The following is a 20,229-nucleotide window of genomic DNA, read 5'->3' as shown; positions in this document are numbered from 1 at the left end:
GTCACCTGGGAGCTTGTTATACATGCAGGATCTCAGGGCCTGCCTCAGACCTGCGGAATCAGCATCTACAGTTCTACAAGGTTCTCGGATGATGCAAACATACACATGGCAATTTAGAAACACTGCACTCAATTCTTTGAATTCAGTTGCTGAAGCTATGTCAATTACTCTAGAAATTCCCACCAGGAAAATAGACACTTAATTCTGCAGAATCAATACTGCCATTAGATAACTGTCATTTATTTGTAAGCATCCTTTAAAACAGTGGTTATCACAGTGCGATTTTGGACTAGAAGTGATTAGGACCAGAACTTGGGAACTTGTGTAATTGTAAATTTTCAGGTGATTATAATGCATCCTACAGGTTGAGAACCACCATTTTACAACAATGGGAAGCTACTAGAATTACCACATTAATAATGTGTATCTCCTTCCTCTTGCCTTGTTATTTTATTTTTTCTGGTCCATCTCTTAAATAGTAAGGTTGAATATCGTAACTAAGTTTTCTCTCCACATTTGCCAAATATTTGCTGGTGCACATACACATCTTAATATCTACCTGGCAGACCTGTGTATGTCCAAATACCAGTTCTGCTGTATGGAACACAGCCTATCTGATTTATCTGCAGTCCCTGTATTTTGTTTTGTTTTATTTTGTTAATTTTATTCATTTTTTGAATAGGTGATAGATGCACATGGTATAAAATTCCCAAGGTACAAGAGTTTACGGTGAAAAGTAAGTCTCCCTCCTTCTCCTCACTCCAGTAATATAGTTGCTATCTCCAAAGGCAATCACTGAATTTTCATTGCACAGATTTATTGAGCACCAACTATGTGCCAGGCATTGTTCTGGGCACTGGATATGGACCAAAACAGACAAAACTTTGCCCTCATGGACCTTACATTTTGGTTACCAATTTCTTGTAGTAGTTGTTCAATAACATAGTGTATTACAATAGTTAAAAGTAGGGCTCTGTAGTCAGACCAACTGATTTTGAATCCAGTTTTTCTCATATTCTAAGTGATCTTGGGTTATTTACCATTGTGAACTGGGTTTTCTTTATATTGAAATGGAGACAATGATTCTATTTTATAAGGTGGATTTGAGAATTGCTTCAGATCATACTTACAAAGCACCATACAGTGCCTGGAACATAGTAAATGCTCAGTAGATAAAGTGTTGACTATAATGGTGTGATCTCACTCTATTGTTCTGTAATGTAGACTAGAAATGCTTAAAGGATTTATTTTCCCAAAAGTTTTCATTTCTTCTCTTTGCTATGTGATGATCAAAAAAATCACTTTTTTTTCAGAATAAGTGTGCTAAATATAAGCCTAAGTTTTGATCATTAACTAGTTGCCTACAAGACCATTTGCTAAGTTCTGTTAAGAAACCAACTCCTAATAAATCACTAGAGCATAGGTACTATGTTCCTCTGTATTCTTTCTGATCTAGCTTTTTTGTAATCCCATGTAATTTGAAGGTTTTCTACTATCAATTCATTTGAAGGTGTTATGTATTGTTACTTGCAACTCTATAAGTTTACAAAATACATACCTTGAGAAGAAAATTCTGCATTTCGTAGCAGGGAAATAAAGCACTTCTGAGCAAAGTTTCAGACAATATAATTTGGTACACTTAGCTTAAGGAAATTTCTTTATGATTCTTATCTCCAGACAGATGGGAAAACAACTTTCAACCCCTAGAAAAGCAACGAAAGTATTCCTTGGTGATGATCTTAACATGGAAAACATTAGAAAAAAAGTTACATGTAAAAAAAGAAAGAAGAAAAGAACTCCTAGGGCATATGAAACACTTTCAAATATCAGGCCAAGAACTGTTTCCTCTATTCAGCATAAAAAGGATATTAGTGGGCACAATGAAAGATTGCAAGGAATTGGGTTCAGTATATTCCACCACATGCTGACCTGAACCATTGACTTGGAATCTAAAAAGAATGAGGGCTGGGGTGCCTGGCTGGCTCAGTCAGTGGGACATGCAACTATTGAGTTTGGGATTGTGAGTTTGAGCCCTATGTTGGGTGTAGAGATTACTTACAAACCTAAAAATAGGTAGGTAGGTAGGTAGGTAGGTAGGTAGGTAGGTAATAGATAGAGATAGATGAATGATGGAAAGAAAGAAAGAAATGAGGATACAGCTATCTGACCAACTACAGTCCTGATAATCATTTTATGTATTCTTTCTTTCTCTCCTTTGTTCTTGATTCTATTTTGCATGATTTCCTGGTAGTCAAAGGGTGTGGATCTTTGAAAGGTTGATTGTGGTATGAGAAACTTTTTTCTTAACCTAGTCATGATAGGAGGACCAGGAAGAGGAGATAGCTGGAAAATTGAAGTGAAATCCTCTGAACAGCTTTTATTATTTGGTGAATGGTGGGATCACAATAGATTGGGGTGTTTTGTGTTCTTCTTTAAACATTACATTTCCAGTCTCTGGTATTTTATTATCAGAAATGGATTAACAATGAGAACTTCAGTGCTCATAATTTTAAGAGGCACAAAGTCAATACTAAATAGATGAGGCTTCCTCTAGTGGCATTTACCAGTGTGGTCTTCCTGGACTTGGTCTGTGCTAATTGAGTAGCACACTACAGAGCTAACTCTTAATTCACTAGGGATGCATTAAGCAATCAGCGTGTGACCTCTTTGGCCGACTTTTGGACCTTGTCATTTCTCATTCCTCTCTGTTTTCACTGCTTACTACACTGTGACAACCTACCTCTAAACTCAATATTTTAATTATTCATCTCCCATGGTTGTGTGGATTCATTAGGTTCAGCTGGATTCTTGAGATCTTTGCTGAGATTACAGTCAGATAGCAGCTGGGGTGGGAGTAATATGGCAGAATGTTCAATGTGGTATCTTCATTCATAGTCTATCAACCCCACTAGGACGAATGGAACATCTGAGCACTAACTGGGCCTCTCTCTGTCTCTTTCCATGCTGCCTCTCCTTACGGCCACCTTGACTTTCTTTACATCATGGTGGTCTCATGGTAGTCAAATTTCTTACACTGGGATTGGCTTCCCCCAAACTAGTGTTTGAAAGAGACTCAAGAAGAAACTGCAAGGTTTCCTTGAACTAAAACTGAAATGGCATGCAAAATCACTTCCCCTGCACTTTATTGTTCAAAACTTGACCCAGCCCAAATTCATTTAAAGGCAGTACACATGAATATAAGAGACATGGTTCTCATATATATATATATATATATATATATATATATATATATATATATGTATATATATATATATACATATATATACACATATATATATTTATATACATATACATATATATATACACACATATATATATATTTCAACTAAATATGTTTGATATTATAACAGAGCTGTCCAGTCATAGAATTACCTTTGTTAGCTTATCTACATTTGGGCATGTTGGTCAGAAGCTACTACCAATCAAAATATTTTTGGGATTAGGGGCGCCTGGGTGGCGCAGTCGGTTAAGCGTCCGACTTCAGCCAGGTCACGATCTCGCGGTCCGGGAGTTCGAGCCCCGCGTCGGGCTCTGGGCTGATGGCTCAGAGCCTGGAGCCTGTTTCCGATTCTGTGTCTCCCTCTCTCTCTGCCCCTCCCCCGTTCGTGCTCTGTCTCTCTCTGTCCCAAAAATAAATAAACGTTGAAAAAAAAATATTTTTGGGATTAGAGACAGTTAACAAGTCACCCAACACAACTCATGTCATGCTTTTCGAAGTTTTGGTATACAAAATTATAGAATATTTTGTTTATTGAAAGGAGAGTGAGTTTGTTCTATTATTATTCATTCACTGAATCAATCAACAAATATTTGTTGAGTCCCTATGAGCCAGGCCTTGTGTTACATGGTACAAAGCAGAGACATTTGCTGCTGTGGTTGGATTTTGCCTTTACCACTATCAATACTAGCAATCTAAATGCTAGCTACATGAGTTCATGAATTCAGATGTTTGGGCACTAGACAAAGCTGTGTTACAGAATAACACTAACAGAGCAGATTAAGTCCTTTTTCCGTGCATTATTTTACTTAATTCCCCACAAGAAGGCTTCAGCTGGAAGGCAGCGTTATTATCCCAGTTTTGTAAAGGTTGAAACTGTGACTCAGGGTAAACAGTGCTCCAAAGGTCAGCTAATTAGTAAATGGCGAAGCCTGGATTTGAATCCAGAGCACTAACTGTGCAAAACTGCTTTAAAATAATACCATTGCCTTTGTTTCTACTTGCCATGCCTTTTGAGAAATGTTTTCACCATGTGGTAAGGCTATTTTAATTAATCTTTGGCCAAATATATTGACAGCTCTCACCCCATTTCAACTCTGGGCTTCTTTTGGTTTCATAGTGACCATTTTTGAAGTTTAAGAAGGATGGGCAAAGAAGAATAGAAACTTAACCTTATCACCATTTAACTGTATACGAGCCATCAAGTTTGACATGTCAGAAGAGTGCTGTGTTGCCATTGCCAAGGCACATAGATGCAGAGACGAGCACATCACCTACCTCTTTATTTTCCTCGCCCATCCCCCTACTCACCTCCTCTCTGGTAACTACCAGTTTGCTCTCTGTATTTAAGAGTCTATTTTTTTAAACCATACTCTTTAATAAAAGCAATGATGAAATCCAAAAATATTTATTGGGCACTTGCAATATGCCAGGCTCAGGAAAATTTGGTTCCTAATCTAGGGGATCTCACTCTCCAGTGGGAGAGACTAAACAGATGTTTTCACCGGCAGTACACTCTGATAAGGGAAGCCCACATACAGAACCACTAACTTAAGATGGTGAGTACAGGATGGGAGGAATTTTAGAGTCAAAGATTGGAGAAGTAGAGGGGTGAAGGTTCCATCAAGAGTGCACCCTATGTGGTGGTTCAAAGTCTAAAGTGTTTCAGGAATTCTAGGGACTGAAATAATTCTGTTTGACAGAAGGGCAACAGGTGTGGAGGAGTGGCCAGAGAAAGAGAAAGACTGGCCAAGAAGTCAAAAGGAAGGAACTTGTTCACTGCAGCCCTTGTTAGGGAGCTTGAATGAGAGACAGTCATTGAATGAGGTTTTGCTAAGCAGTTTGGATTTTAAGTGCAGATGTGGAAAACAGATTAATGTTTAGCCCTTTTATCCATTCTAACCATGACTTCCCCTTCCATTCTTTACAAAACTGAAAATTTTTCTTTTGCTTGGGAGTATTTTTCAATATGTACCAGGCATTATAAATGGCTTTCCTTCTATCGCGGCATAATTACATTGCTGACTACAGTCAGTCTCGTCAAATTAAAGCACCAGGTCTCCAATTGTCTTAATATTAGATGAGCCATTGATTCATTGATTGAGGCATTTATCCAGGGAAAATAAATCTGTACCCCACTTCATCAGTTCTACAGATTCAAATTTCTGTATCTTTAGATAACAACCCAAGAGATAGAGACCCAATCAGAAAAAAGTACCATATGCCACTGATTTCAGCAAGACCGTTCAAAACCCTTTACTTACTCTCTAACCTCATTTTCCAGCTATTCTGAGAAAAAAGAAATTGAAATTGCCTCTCTAGTGTACCCAAATGGAGGATGCGGAATTCCTGCTAGTTTTCTCCTCCACTTGCCAACACAGACAGGGTGGAGCAGCTGGGAAGGGAGGCCGGGAGACCCAGAGAGAGGCCAGGAGTCCCAGAGAGAGGCAAACACCGTAACAGCAAAGTGACAGCAGTGCCTCCTCCGGGCTGTTTCCTGCCCTTCGCAGCAAATGCTTCTTCCTCTCTGCTGGGAGCTCTCTCCAGAGCCTTCTCAAGGGGGCGGGGGAGGGGGGTGGTGGTGGAGGGATGACCAGTTAGTTCCTTTGAGTGGGTTAAAGAGTCGAAAGAACTTATGCCCAAAATAAAGCAGACATTCACTTGCTTTTTCCTTCTGCTCCGTTCTTCCAACTCTTGACAAAAAGCAGTGGGGATCCATGTACTCTCAGGCGCTTCTCGGAGAGCTTCTGGAATCGCTGTGGCTTCCCGCAGCCCCACAGTTTCAGCACCTCGGCTCAAGGGCAGGCCCTCCCTCTGGCTCTTTTTTTCCCCTCCTTCCACCTGACAGGGACCATAAATAACCAGGGCTCCCGGTGTTCCCAGCTGAGAACAAAGTTGAAAGTTTGCCTGGAGCTCCCTGCCACTCCCCGCCTGGGCCATTTCTTTGTTTTCTTCTGTTTTTTCTTCTACCTGGCTTGGCCGTTTCTTCATTCATGTTGGAGAAGAGTCACCTCCTGACTAAACGCAGCACCCCGCTCGCCGGCTCTCCCTAGATTTAAGGCGGTCTCGGTTACCCGGTTAGGCACCGGGCATTGGTATCAAATTACCGAAAGTCTACACTGGAGCAGTCCTCATATTTACATACAAATAACTCAAGGGCTTGCATTTATGTCACCATTCGGTCCTGCTAGAGGCTTGCCAGCGGAGTTCTTGGTCCAATCAGAAGGAGCTTTGAAAGGATGTCTGCAGAGTGATCAAAAGGGTCTTCTCAATTAAGTGTAGCCAGGTTTTGCTCTTTTTTATTTTTATTTTTTCTGGTCTGAAAGATCGAAAATCTTTGCACTCTGATGAGTAGAAAAAGATGTGTAAGTCCTCCACTGCCTACGAGAAGACAAAGATGCTGAGCAGGACCCTGCGGTGGTGGTGAAGACGTGAATACACCCCCAGGGGTCGGTTTGTTTGGGCTGATTCGGAGGTATATTCTAAATCACTGCCTAAGGAATTCCTGGAAACATCAGGAAAACATTTGATCAGCCCCGCCTGGTGGAAATGGCTTTACCGCAGAGTAAGCTCTTTCTTTAAGTTGTACGTGGTGTGTGCTGTTTTTGTTTCATGTGCAGTGAATGTGCAAATAGCCCAGCTGTGAATAGTTACTTAAAATAATCTCTTGGTACCGGGTAGTAGTAGAAAACAGATCTGTTTAGTTTTTATATTTGCAAAAACAGTAGTTGACAGTGTATTTTTAGACTTGATTGGTAGTTTAAAAGCTAAGCTCTGTGGTTTCCTGGGTTTAAATGAATGGAAATTATAAATGGTACCAAATGAAGGAATTGGAAAATATAGCTGGAACAGATGAATCACTTACCTTTGAGAAAACATAACATACATGCTTTTGAGATCTCTCTCAGCCAGACACGCTTGTGTCCAGAAAGACAAGGAGAGTCATAAAAAGGAGATAGGTTTGCCTGTTTGCGGAATGAACTTTTCCACAGTCTGTGATACGTTTTGAAAAGGATGGGAAACGTCCCAGAGGGCAAAAGGCATTTGAAAAACCTGCTCTGTCACTCTTGGAATGTGGTTTTTTCCGTGAGGTCATGCTGTGCATATGTAGCTAGTAAAAGTTTTACGAAATTAACTCTTTGTATTGGTGGGCAAAGAGCAATTTATATCAGTCCTTTCAAACTGCTGGTCTCTACATTTGGTCTCTACAGAAAGTAGAGCTCCTTCCCAAGTAGGGTTCCAGCCCTGGGGCAGCTGCACTGAGCTGTTACTGTGATTGGTGTAGAAACAGTTCAAAATTGATGTGTTTCAAGGTTTTCCTTGAACTATTAAGCAGTAATAGTTCAGATTAAATAACTTGCTAGTTTCTTCCATAAGCCCCGAACTGGAATCCTGTGTGTGAGAAGACCATTTTGAAAAAGAAAGTCCATTCCCTTCCCATATATGATTTTCCAGAACGGTAATGGAGAGGTGGCTCTTATTTTGCAATCCACGTCCATTCAGACGAGCTGCCCTTGTCATAGTGAGGCATGGAAAGCCAACCAAAGTAAAAGATCCACCGTTCTAGTCAGCCTTCTAGTCAGCCGGGGCTTGAGGAGGGGAAATGAGACAGGGGAGACATTTTAATATGGAAAACTTAACACCAGGAGCTCTTTCGCTACTTAAATTCACTCTTGAAATTATGGACTAACCTCTACCTATGCTTTTTCCTTCTAAATGGCAGTTACAGATATTATCCAGGGGGTAGGGGATTATGAGAAAATGAGTGATTTGCTGGTGATCAAAGGAGCGGTTTTCCCCACAACAAATGCATTTTCAAAAGGGAAGCTTCTGATTGTGGTTTGCTTTGTCCATCCACAGGTGAGGACGCAATGACAGGTGACACGGACAAATACCTGGGGCCCCAGGACCTTAAGGAGCTGGGCGATGACTCTCTCCCTGCAGAGGGCTACATGGGCTTTAGTCTTGGGGCCCGTTCTGCCAGGTATTTTATTGGTGCTGTTTTTCATAGTTACCTTAATACAACCATGATTTGTCATAAACCAAAATCATTTTCATTGTTCACATTATCCCCAAATGTGCTCTTTGGATGAGGATGTGAATTTGGTAGAATGTTCTCAAATGTTCTCAACTCTGGTATACATGCTCTGCTGTTTTCTTTTGTGGTTTCTCAGTCCTTGGTTTTACGTGATTGAACATGTTGAGTGTTGGTTCTTTTTTCCCCACCTTGCAGTCATGCTTCAAGCATGATGGCAAAAGAGCTCACTGATAAAACTGGGAGAGTCAGTGTGGTCTCCATGTTTAAAAATTAAATTTTGTTCCATAGTGAAAGAAAAATCTTATTTTCCACTAAGTATGAAATAGTTGTATTGATTGTTCACTGTTCTCTAACACTGAAAGAATAATTCATGATTGAAACTTAAGAGAGCATTCTAAAAAAGATTACATATAGCTTATTAGAATTGTCTACCAAGTGTTTGGGTATCTCTCTAAAACTGTGGCATTACTTTGTTTACTATGGACATGTTAGGAGTGTTGCAATGACTTACCCAAAGTCATGGACAGGAATGGTAGCAAATTCAGCCTTTAAAACTGAAGTATAAAACTTTTGCATGTGAAAAACCTTGGCTCAAACTTACCTGACACTGGTTGAAAGAAACAGGACCTTGTCCAGAATCTGGGGACTTCTTTTCCCTGGTTGGTTTAACAGCATGTTTGCTGACAGTCAAGTTATTTTAAAGCTAATAATTAAACTTTCTAAGCTAGAACCCTGGGGACATTTTCCTATAGTTTAAGGATCTGTTGTAAAAAGTTTCATTGTCTAATAGTAAATGGCACTTCCCACAAAGTAAGCCTGGGAGTTTATTCTCAGTGTTGTTGATGTGGCCAAGTTTAGATACTGAATTGATTTTTCTTTCAGCTAGACTTTTTATTAATACAACTTGGAACCTTATGTAACTTCATAGAATTTTTGCTTTATAAATATATTTATAAAAGTCCTTAAGATCTCAGTGTAACAGGGGATCATTAATAAGAAGAGGAAAATAACTGTTTAAAAATATTTAACATCTCGTGTAACCATGCAGAGCCATGAGTTAAACTGAAAAACATACAGAGTCTCAAAGGATCTCAAGGGAAAATTCTACTTAGAGGTTTAATAGCTTTTGTAATCCAATAACTAGCTGATTCTCTTCCTCAGATGATATGTAAAAGCTGCATTTTGTGAGTCAATCATTTGTATATAGAAAATTATAGAGGCTGACATTCAGGGAGAGATGACACCAGCATATTTTCCTAAGGCTTTCACACTTCTGGTTTTGATTGCACCCGTTATTTGTTGCTATTATATGTAACTCATTTTTTTTACATTGGCAAGTCATGTTATGCTCAGAGGCAAATCTGCAAAAAAAAACAAAAACAAAAACAAAAAACAAAAAACCAAAACTATAACACTGATATATTTCTTAAAGTATTGTTAGAGTATTACCAAATATTCTGAGTGTAACATTTAAAAAGGAATACATTAAGTGTGTAACTCATTCAACCATAACATTTTTTTCTTTTTTCCCTGTCTGATTTTTTTGCTTTCTACTTCTCCTGTGTTTTTCTAAAAATACTTTAAATTAGTCCCAAGATCAGGTAAGAAGATATGTCACTTTTACAGTGTTTTTCTGCCCTTCCCTGACTCATTTTCTGATTTTTATTTTCTTCAGCATTGTGCTGTGCTGTGCTGTGATGTGCTGCAATGTGCTTATTTTTTTTTCCTGCTCTGCATTAGAAAATCGTTTTTGTAATTCTTAGAAAATTAGCAAGTAACTGAATGTATGACAAGAAATGTGACTTAATGCAAAATTGAGTACTTAAGGAATTTCTTTCCTTTAACTAAGTTTGTGTAATGCATGAAGTAACTGGAGAACTTTCACTGGGTTTGAAGAAAAAATCTTGATTTGAAAAGCAGTTTGTTTGCTGGTTGCTGTTTTGTTTGGGTTGTGCTAGGTACATTCATATAATTTTAGACTTCTGAGGCATGTGTTTTTCTAACACTTCCTATATTTAACACGTAGGGTATACTGATGGCTACAAATAATATAGTTGACCTTAGTTGGAAACAATTTAATGCTTTCCAGACCCCCATGCAAATAATATCTAGTTTTAGTAGCTGAAAGGACTTCAATGTATTAAGGATTCAGAGTGAAGCTTAATGAACTCCATCTGTCTAACGTAACTTGTTGGTCCAGAACAGTGAGGAGCAGGAACTTAGACGTTATGTAAAAGAAAGACATCTTTAGCCTTTCCCATTGACGGCACCCAGTTCTAGGCTATTCTTCAGTTGTCACTCATGTAGAAGTTAAAAGAAAGAGAATATTTTTTAAAAATCAACAAATCTTAGATTTTTTTAAAGCTGAAGTTGAAATGAATATGTAATAATTTTTTTAATGTTTACATGTTTGTTCACATCTGCTGTAAAGTTGTTCTTACATACCACAGTGTTAGCATATACAATGGGAACCAGAACTTAAAGAAATGAATGTGGTGTCTCCCAACCATATCACTGGGGCAAATGGAACCTTGCTATGACTACTTAGAAGTTACGCTAATGGTATAGCCCCTAGCTACATAAGATTATTTAAATTGAAATTAGTTAAAATTAAGTAAAAATCAGTTCAATTCTTCAGTCACAATAACCACACCTCAGGTGCTCAGCAGCCATACCTGGCCAGTGGCCAACGTATTGAACAGTGCCTGTCATTGCAGAAAGTTCTCTTGGGCAGTATCTGCTTTTAGGAAGTTTATATTGTATTTGAGGGATGGTAAGGGACTAGAAACAGGAGTGATAGGGAGATGTTTGCAAGTAACGCAGTTTGCAAAAAATTGTTTGCAAGTAACCCAGAAAAAAAAAGGAAGAGTTATGTATCATGTGACTGGGTCCAGAAGGCCCGCCCATGCAAGTGGCCAGATACATGGCTTACTAGGTAATCTCTGTGCAGAAATAAGGCTTAGTTCTTTTTGTTTTTGCTTCTATATCCAGTCTCTAATATTGTGCCTTACTAATAAGAATCAGTGTATTTGCTGAATACACTAGAAAATGACTCTGTACAATGATGGTTATTTTGAGGTCGAAAATCCCCCAAGGATTCTGGTGGAAGCCAAGGCTCTAATCCTAGAAGAATGCATCTCCTCATTCGTGTGGACCCTTTGAATGATTCCTATAATTCAGGGGCCTCTGTAACTTGATATAAAATACCCACCTTGGGTAATCTTTAGTATAGGGAACATTGGGGAAAAGAAGTCATTTTGTGCAAAGCAAGGAACCGTTCTTCTTTTCATCTTCTTTGCTCTTTTACACAAGCCAAGGCCAAGGCCAACATCTTACTGATTCTACTGATAAAGATTCAAGCGGCTACATTTAGATTCAGTTTATTACTTACATGGGCAGTGACAGGTAGCAACTTCCCACCATCTTTGTCCTCCATACCAATAAGGACAACACCAGAACAAAAGGTTCTACGGTAGTTGTGGGATGCTGTGGGATGCTTCATTGCAGGGGGTCGACTCTGTCAGACTGCAGCTAAGTGATTTCATGCTCTGCAGCTTATTCCAAGGAGGGTGGGGCAGGAAGTGTCAGACCTCATTGGAAACAAGAGACAATGAGAAATTACCTTATTACAGCCTATCATATTAGGTGGGATAGTGAGGTAAGAGGCAGATGGCTTCAAACACCTCCCCACAAGTTTCTGTCCTCTGTTTGCAGAGGATTAATCACAAGGTGTTCTGCCAAGGCTCAGATTAGTTGTGAGCCCAATCAGCCTGCATGTCCTATGTGCATATGTGCAAGCTTCCCAGCATCCCTTACTCTTTTTTTTTTTATTATTAAGGTGAGAGGTAATTGACATATTACATGTTAGTTTCAGGTATACAAAGTAATGATGACCATAATAAATCAAGTTAACATCCATCACCACACATAGACACTCTCTTAGCAGCTTTCAAATACTTGATCCAGTATTATTAACTAAGTCACCATGATGTGTATGTATTCCCAGGACCAACTTATTTTATAACTGGAAGTTCGTACGTTTCAACCATCTTCACTCCCTTCTGCTGCCACCCCCTGCAACCCTCCATATTGGTTTTTAGTTTAGAGGTCAGTATATGAGAGGCACTTCAGGACATCAGGGGGCTTGCACTCTGGGAAAGTCAGGGGCTGTGTAGAGGATTTAAAAGAAGCTAGAAAGGAGAACAATTTAAGGCACAAGGAAGAAAAGAGTAGAGTGTGGAAAGACAAGATCACCATACATGAAATTTGAATTTTTCAAGGCGAGAAAGATGGCAAAGATCATGTAAGATATATTTGTCATACTATTTCCTTTTTGATGTTTTCCATGAGTACAACTATAAACCAGAACTCTTAATAGGTCAAACCCATAGCTAGTTTCCAAAGACTTATGAACAGACCCATTGGTAGCAGACATAATTCCATTCAATGGTACAAGGTAAACAGATAAAGGAGACTCTGAGATAAGGCCTTACCATAGAAAAATCTCTTAAACTATCAAATTATCTATAGTCATCTGGTTCTTCTCAGTTACCCTCAGTTACCCTGTTAGTTCAACTATCATAGTGAAACATCCAGAGTTTTCATTCATTTCATATTGTCACAGATTTAACACCATTTAGCCTAATTTTAAACAAAATCTGATCATGAAATTGTTTAAGCTTAAGAGATTTCCTCAAATTTAAGGGATTTTATTTTTGATAATGTCTTTTCAAGAACAACTTCTGTTGATATTTTTAGCCATCTTGCCTGTTTTCAAACTTGCATGCATTAATTTTATTTTGTTCATCTCATCATCATCCACCACTCTTGAATGGTTAACTGTAAATACAACAGCCTCCGCTCCTTCAGTTCGGATAGGTCGTACACCTTGAACAGAAGCTCCTATGCGCGGGACAGCATGATGATTGAAGAACTCCTTGTACCATCCAAAGAGCAGGTATGCATCCTCCTTAAAATATTGTTGGATTGTTGAACTTTCATTGCTGTGATTGAATTGAGCTCTTTGTTCCGTGACAAAATCTGTACCTCTGCATGTTTGATTTTGCATTTGTAAATCTTCTTGTACTGCCAGGGAAAAAGGAAGAAAATCAATTGTAAAAAAAGAGGGGAGGGGAGAAAGAAATCAGTTGTGCCATACACAGAAATAGCCTGGTCTTCTGCAGGTGAATCCCCAAAAGCCCACAGAGAGGAACTCAGAAAGTCCTAAGAATGACACAGATACCTTTCTCATTTCTAGATCAAATCTATTTCAGTTTTTTTGAAGAGAGTTAATAATAATTGGTAGCTAAAGTTGCTGACATTATCCACATGAGTGTTTGATTTTCCTAAACAAACTGTGGGTGCATGCTGGAATTTGCTAGAATTGTTTTTAGCAAGTAGTTAAAGGTGAGATTGGTCAAGTCTTTGATCCCTTAGCTTCAAAGCTGCCTGTGATGGGCCTTCTCAAGATATGACAGTATTTTGTTTTCTACCAGAATCTCTGCTGGTGTTCACACAGTTTTTTCTTTCTGATCATTGTGGTTGAATAGATACTGGCTTAACGCAGGAAGTTCCAGCAGTGCAATCCTGCTGCATATGGGCTCAGGGTTATTCATTATTCTGGATACACACAATACTTGATTTTAAGTGTGAAGTCATGAGCTAACAATGGGCCATAAAACTAATTTTGAAGGTGGCTTATCATATTCAAGCAATGTAAATAATTGATGAAATCATGCTACACTTACTTATTCACTGAACAATGAAGGTAAATTGGAGCAGGTAAATACGTGATAGTAACATTATCACCAAGATAGAGGTTTAAGTAGCCAGTAGTCAGATTTCAGGAACTCCCATGTGTTTGGGACATGCTGACTTCCAGACATACAGATGTACATGGAATTTCACAAGAATCTGCAATTAATATTTTATTGCTTTACACTCTCTGGAACATTCTTAGTGAGCAGGTTTTACAGAGGTGAATACAGTAGCCATTCAGGTGTTGTCAGACACAAACAGCCTTTGTAGAATAATTATAGGTGTGATAGCATGTCATGGTTTAAGTGGGTATTAGCACTAAAGAAGGCACTTGTTTCAAATAATGGAGCTAAGCTCTTGGGTGTTAAGGTATTGCGCAGGTATTGGTTGAGATATTCTGAGGTGCTCTCTCTTGGTTGGCTGTGGTCATTATCCTGGTTGGGTGATTCTGATCTCTTCATGTTCCCAATTGAAATGAGACATTAGTGGATATATTATAACACCAGTGTAGAAATGCCTGTTATTCTCCATGACTAAGGAAAACCCACAAAACTTACAAAATTGCAGGTGATAGGAGATTCCTTAGGTATCAGTAACACTTTATCATACATAAAGTATGTGCCTAGTTCTATAATGGAATCTTAAATGCTTGATTGAATCTAATGATGGTTTATATTTCTGAATGTATATTTACTTGGGGGCAAGGGTCTGAAATTGGGACCATCACCCCCATCATCACCATGACCTCACCATCACTACCACCATCACCACTACTCCCACTGCCAGGTACACTACCTCTCCATATCTGCACATCAACCTTAAAATATAGATGATTGCCATGCTACAGGTGGTGAACAGGCTTCTGAGGGGTTTTGCACCATTACCTCATAGCTACTGCCAACACCTGCTTACTCAGGGAGGCTGGAAGGGGTAGCTTTAATCAGAATGAAAAATTTGTGAAAAGAAAGGATAAAGAGAACTTTAAAGGTAAAGCTGATGTTCTCTTGTTGAGTTTGTTGCTGCTTCAGTTTGAAAAGCACCTCTGTGGATGTCACAAACAACTCTATACTAGTCAAGGGAAAGAAGAGCTTAGGACATCTTGAAACCTTTACAAATAAATCTTAAGTTGATAACTGCAGAGGTAGGAAGTTGCTTTCTCCAATGACCACAGAGAATCCCTTGATCCGACAGGTGTTCCTTGTGGAACACATACATTATTCCTGGCCACACAACTTCATAATAAAATCACCAGAGATTAAAAAAAAAAAGTATGAATGACATGAAAACATTTTAGGGACAAATGAGGACATTTGACAATGTACTCTCTGTATTGTTAGAAAATCATTGTTAGTTTTGTTAACAGTGACAACATTATTGAAACTTTACAGGGTAATGTCTCTGTTCTGGGGGTATGCATGCTGTAGTTTTCAGCAATGAAGTAATCATTGAGTCAGCCACTGATTTTCAAATGGTTCAGCCAAAAGAAAAATACAGTGTAGAGAGAGAGAGAGCTCGTGCAAGTGCAAACATGGCAAAATGTTAATGTTGAATTTAGGTGAAGTGCAAATGGTGTTTCTTATATAGTTTTTTCAACTTCTTAATTTGTTTGAATACCTTCAAAATACAAACTTGGAGGAAAGGGGAAAACAAAATCTGAAAGAGGTGTGTTAACTTATTTAGTGTTTGGTATCTCATTTATTATAGAAGAGAGACGAAGCTAATTCCTCAAAGAGAGGCTAAAGGGAAGGGTCTAGGTGTACTTTGCAAGACTAATGAGAAGCATTTACTTTAGAAGGATGCTTAATATAAAGCACAGACTTTATATCAGAATTAAGTGGCAAACATTATTAGTTTGTATCCATCATGCCTTTAAATCTGTATTTATTAACTTCAAAATGGAGTTTCTCCACAGTATTGATTATGTCTGAAAGCATGCCAGAAGCCTGAAATATTTAGAATTCTGGAAGCAATGACACATGACTTACTGTCAGATTTAAAACTGCCCTATCATTGCCCAGTTAAAGTTGCTTGGACACATAAAGTTGAAAATGAATAAAAATGAACTCTCCATGTGTTGCTTGTTTTCAACAAGAGTAGACCTCACCTATACAAAGCATAGTTAGTTGCCTCTTTATTATTGTGCTGCTGATTAATGAGTTTGCACATTAACCACAGTGAAAGTAAAGTTGAGATTCAGGATAATTAGCACAGGCCTGCTACTCACGTGTTCCTAAGAACCTGTGCTGTTGAAGGCAGGTGTGGAGGCCAGAGCTGGGAAGGGGGTTGGGAGAAGTGAGCCCGTCCTCATTCCCTGCTGAGCCTGAATCATGATCAGTTTGTAAACCACTTAATTCTCCCCCCAGATAATCAAGAGTGGACTCTTTTGCCACTGTGATACTGGGTTATCCATGAAATGAACTCCCTGTCCTTTTACCTTCCCTTTACCTTGCAATCAAGAGTCACCTGTAGATATGCCTCAGAAAATATATATGTAAATAAATCATGCCTTGCATTTGTCAGAAGATTTTATTGTTTAAAGCAGTGACTCTCAGCCCTGACTGCTCATGAGAATCATCTTAAAGAATTTTTAAGGGCACCTGGGTGGCTCAGTCAGTTGAGCGTCTGACTTCAGCTCGGGTCATGATCTCATGGTTGGTGGGTTCAAGCGCCACATTGGGCTCGCTGCTGTCAGCCTGTCAGTGCAGAGCCCGCCTCAGATCCTCTGTCCCCTTATTTTTTGTCCTTCTCCCCTATTGTGCTCTCCCCCAAAATAAATAAATATAAAAAAAGAATTTTTAAAATATGATTGCTCATCATATGATTTCACTCATATGTGGGATTTAAGAAACAAAGAGAAAAAGAGAAACAAGGAAACAGACTCTCAATTATAGAGAACAAACTGATGGTTATCAGTGGAGGGAATGGGTTAAATAGGTGATGGGGATTAAGGAGTGCACTTGTCAGGTGATGAGCATTGAGTAATGTATGAAAGTATTGAATAACTATATCATACACCTGAAACTAATATAACACGGTATGTTAAACGAATTAGAATAAAAACTTTAAAAACTGTGATTGCTCAGTGGCTAGGAGGGGCTTAGCATAGGATTTTTTAGTGCACCGAGAGCTGAAGCCCCTGATTCCTAGTCAGAATTCCTAATTAGGAGAAGGAGCATCTGGGTGGCTCAGTCAGAAAAACATGTGACTCTTGAGCTTGAGGTTGTGAGTTCGAGCCCCTTGCTGGGTGTAGAGATTAGTAGAATTCTTTTTTTTCTCAAGTTTATTTATTTGAGAAAGAGAGAGAGAGAGAGTGCATGCGTGAGAAGGGAAGGGGCAGAGAGAGAGGGAGAGAGAGGATCCCAGGCAGGTTCTGCACTGTCAGCACAGAGCTCAATGTGGGGCTTGAACCCATGGACGGTGAGATCATGACTGGAGCTGAAACCAAGAGTCAGATGCTTGACGGACTGAGCCACCCAGGCACCCCAAGATTACTATAATTCTTAATCGGGGCACACATTGGAATCACAGTAGCTCTTTGGAAAGAAGATACCTATAGAATCAGAGTCTCTTGGCTGGGTTCCTGGACACGTGTGTTTTTTAAAGCTCCACATGTGATTCTGGGATGCATCTCTGCATAAGAATCACGTATTTAAAGCAACTCTGGTTGGGATCTTTTTGTATATTGATCATTCAACACCTAATGTATTTGTTTTATAAGCTCTGACTTGTGTGTGTCAGATTGTTTTGGAACAACATCTGTGCTTGGAAACATTCTTTTCCAAATAGGAGGTAATAAGAAAAGGGATGATTCCAGATTGAAGCCCAGTTGTCTAGGATGAATACAATAGACTGGTTCTTTCATTTCTTCTGGCATAATTATTGAAAGCAACTGTCTGGTATGGCTTATGGAATTGCTGTGTGTGATCCATGTCAGCCAGTCCTCATGCGTAAATGGCATAATATTTAGTAGATGCTGTGTCAAGAGGTATGGTGGTGATGCTTATGGGGATCATGGTGAAAACAGTTCATTTTGAGCTCCTACTATATGCCACTATTCTAAGTGTTTTGCTAGTATTAACTCATTCATATTTCACAAAAAAAAAACATTTGAGATAATTTCTTGGCTCCATTAAAAAGGTGAAGAAACTGAGGCACAGTCAGCTAACTCACCCCAGGGGGCACAGGTGATAAATGGCAGAGTCACTGGCCATGTGGCTCCAGGCTGCTTCCTTAGAGGCTGTGCACCTGTGTTGCTCTGTGTTGGAAGGAAGCCATCAAAGAGCCCTAGGACTTTATACTCTGTCCTCCAGGATCTCATACTTGCTGGTATTTTTAAGATGGATGTGATACCATCATCTTTACCCATTTTTTAGCAGAAAAGATTATAATCAGACATGTGTTCTTTTTTATAAAATTTTCTTTTTAATGTTTATTTATTTTTGAGAAAGAGAGAGACAGTATGTGAGCGGGGAATGGGCAAAGAGAGAGGGAGACACAGAATCTGAAGCAGGCTCCAGGCTCTGAGCTGTCAGCACAGAGCCCAGCGCGGGGCTCCAGCTCACAAACCATGAGATCATGACCTGGGCTGAATTCAGATGCTTAACCGACTAAGCCACCCAGGTGCCCCCAGACATGTGTTCTTTATTCTAATAACAAATTAATTCTAATAACAAATCCTTATTTAATGTGACTTAAAGGGAACTGACAACTTATTCAGAAACAAGTTATAAAAATTATGGAGACAATTATTATGCTAAAAATTATGGCATATAAAGCATCATTAAAGGAATGGCAATACTTGACCATCACATAGATATGAGGTAGAAGGCATGATAGTGGTCTAAAATGTTTTGCAGGCTAGCCAATTAATTATAGTGCCTTTGAATGACCCTAGAAGTATTTGTAAGACCAAGAGATGCATGTATACAGCAGGCAGAAACATTTAATCCAGTATGAATTTCTGGTAGTTATTCAAAAATAGAAGAGCAGGAATCACTTAGGGATATGAATTGTTTTTGCCTATATACACCCGTTCCATTTTCATAGGTGGGAGACAGGATCTGATGGTCAAACCTCTTCCCCCATCCATTTCTCAATGGATCTTTACAAGGGTCAGAAATCACTTCCTCTCTAAGGATGGGCCCCAATCTGGCCATTCAGAGCATTCTTTTTCCTGGATTACAGTGATTACTTTAGGTTAAAGTATAAAATCTAGGCAAGTCTAATGAGACTCCAAGTTGAGACTTTCTTTAGTTTTTTGGGGTTGCTAAGCTATAAAGATGATGTCAACCCAAAGCTGCTAAGGTGGAGCATGAAGACAAGCAGTTCCTACCATGTTTTGAGCCATGGCTGGATTCAGCCATTGCCTGAAGTTAGTCCTTCCCAGACTTTCCTGCTACATAAACCAGTGAATTACTCGCAATTTCCTCCCATCCCTCGGGGGCTGGGAGCATCTTAAGCCAGTTTAATTGGGGGTTTGGTCCTCACTAATATGCTTGTATTGTGGCGATCAAACCTGACATAAACAACCACATGTCAAGGGCAACATAGAAAGTCTTCCAGCATCTTAAAGTGCCATTCAAACTTGAGATTCTATTGTTCTATGCTTTCTGTCTAGAACAGTTGATTTTTTTAAGAGCATAGCTATAAACTTGGGTGTTCTAAAGCAAAAACTTTTAGAAAAACATTCTTTGCTAATTGATCACTGAGGAATGAGGGCCTTCCATTTGCTTTCAATTCTGTTGATCTAGAGGCAGCACGTCTGTGAAGAGAGAGATACAGAGCAGCTGTGTGGCCCTGGCCCCGTTTAGGAGGTTGCTTTCATTTTGCAGCCTTCTCTCATACCAGATTTGCCCACATGGTTTATGCCTAAGGGGATGAGTGGCAGGGCTTCTAATAGTGAAGGTTTAACTACAGTAGTGTGCGAATGGTTGCATTGACTGTTTGAACGGGAGCTGTGAGGTCCTTCTGTAGTCACAGTTAGAGGCCCTGTTCTAGCCTCCCCATACCTGGAAGTAGCTGTCATCCTTTCCACCACTCTCCCTGTAACTCTCTCATTTATCTCAGCCCAGTACTCACTCCAGATCCTCTGGGTTAGACTTGGTCTTTTTTTAGGCTAAGGACAATCTCATGTATATCGAGTCATATAAATGTTATGTACTTCTTGATATATTGGCAAGTCGTAAGTGAATTGGAA

General features: G+C 39.3%; 1 protein-coding gene across 33 annotated transcripts in view; it reads left to right on the top strand.

The window, feature by feature from the left end:
* Positions 1-20,229, top strand: part of ANK3 (ankyrin 3) — a 682,576-nt gene that overhangs the window by 570,765 nt on the left and 91,582 nt on the right. For 15 of the 33 annotated variants that reach the window (XM_045040024.1, XM_045040003.1, XM_045040008.1 and 12 more), the window contains 4 exons: positions 683-736; positions 8,099-8,222; positions 9,866-9,877; positions 13,131-13,233. In XM_045040024.1, coding sequence (XP_044895959.1) covers positions 683-736; positions 8,099-8,222; positions 9,866-9,877; positions 13,131-13,233 — 293 coding nt within the window. Of the gene's footprint in view, positions 1-682; positions 737-6,668; positions 6,804-8,098; positions 8,223-9,865; positions 9,878-13,130; positions 13,234-20,229 lie in introns of those variants that run through there. The other 18 variants (XM_019813142.3, XM_023240460.2, XM_023240461.2 and 15 more) reach the window with 7 other exon arrangements.

The sequence above is a fragment of the Felis catus genome, chromosome D2, assembly GCF_018350175.1.
Source record: "Felis catus isolate Fca126 chromosome D2, F.catus_Fca126_mat1.0, whole genome shotgun sequence".
Taxonomy (NCBI): Eukaryota; Metazoa; Chordata; class Mammalia; order Carnivora; family Felidae; genus Felis; species Felis catus.
This window is presented reverse-complemented; position numbering and strand designations above follow the sequence as displayed.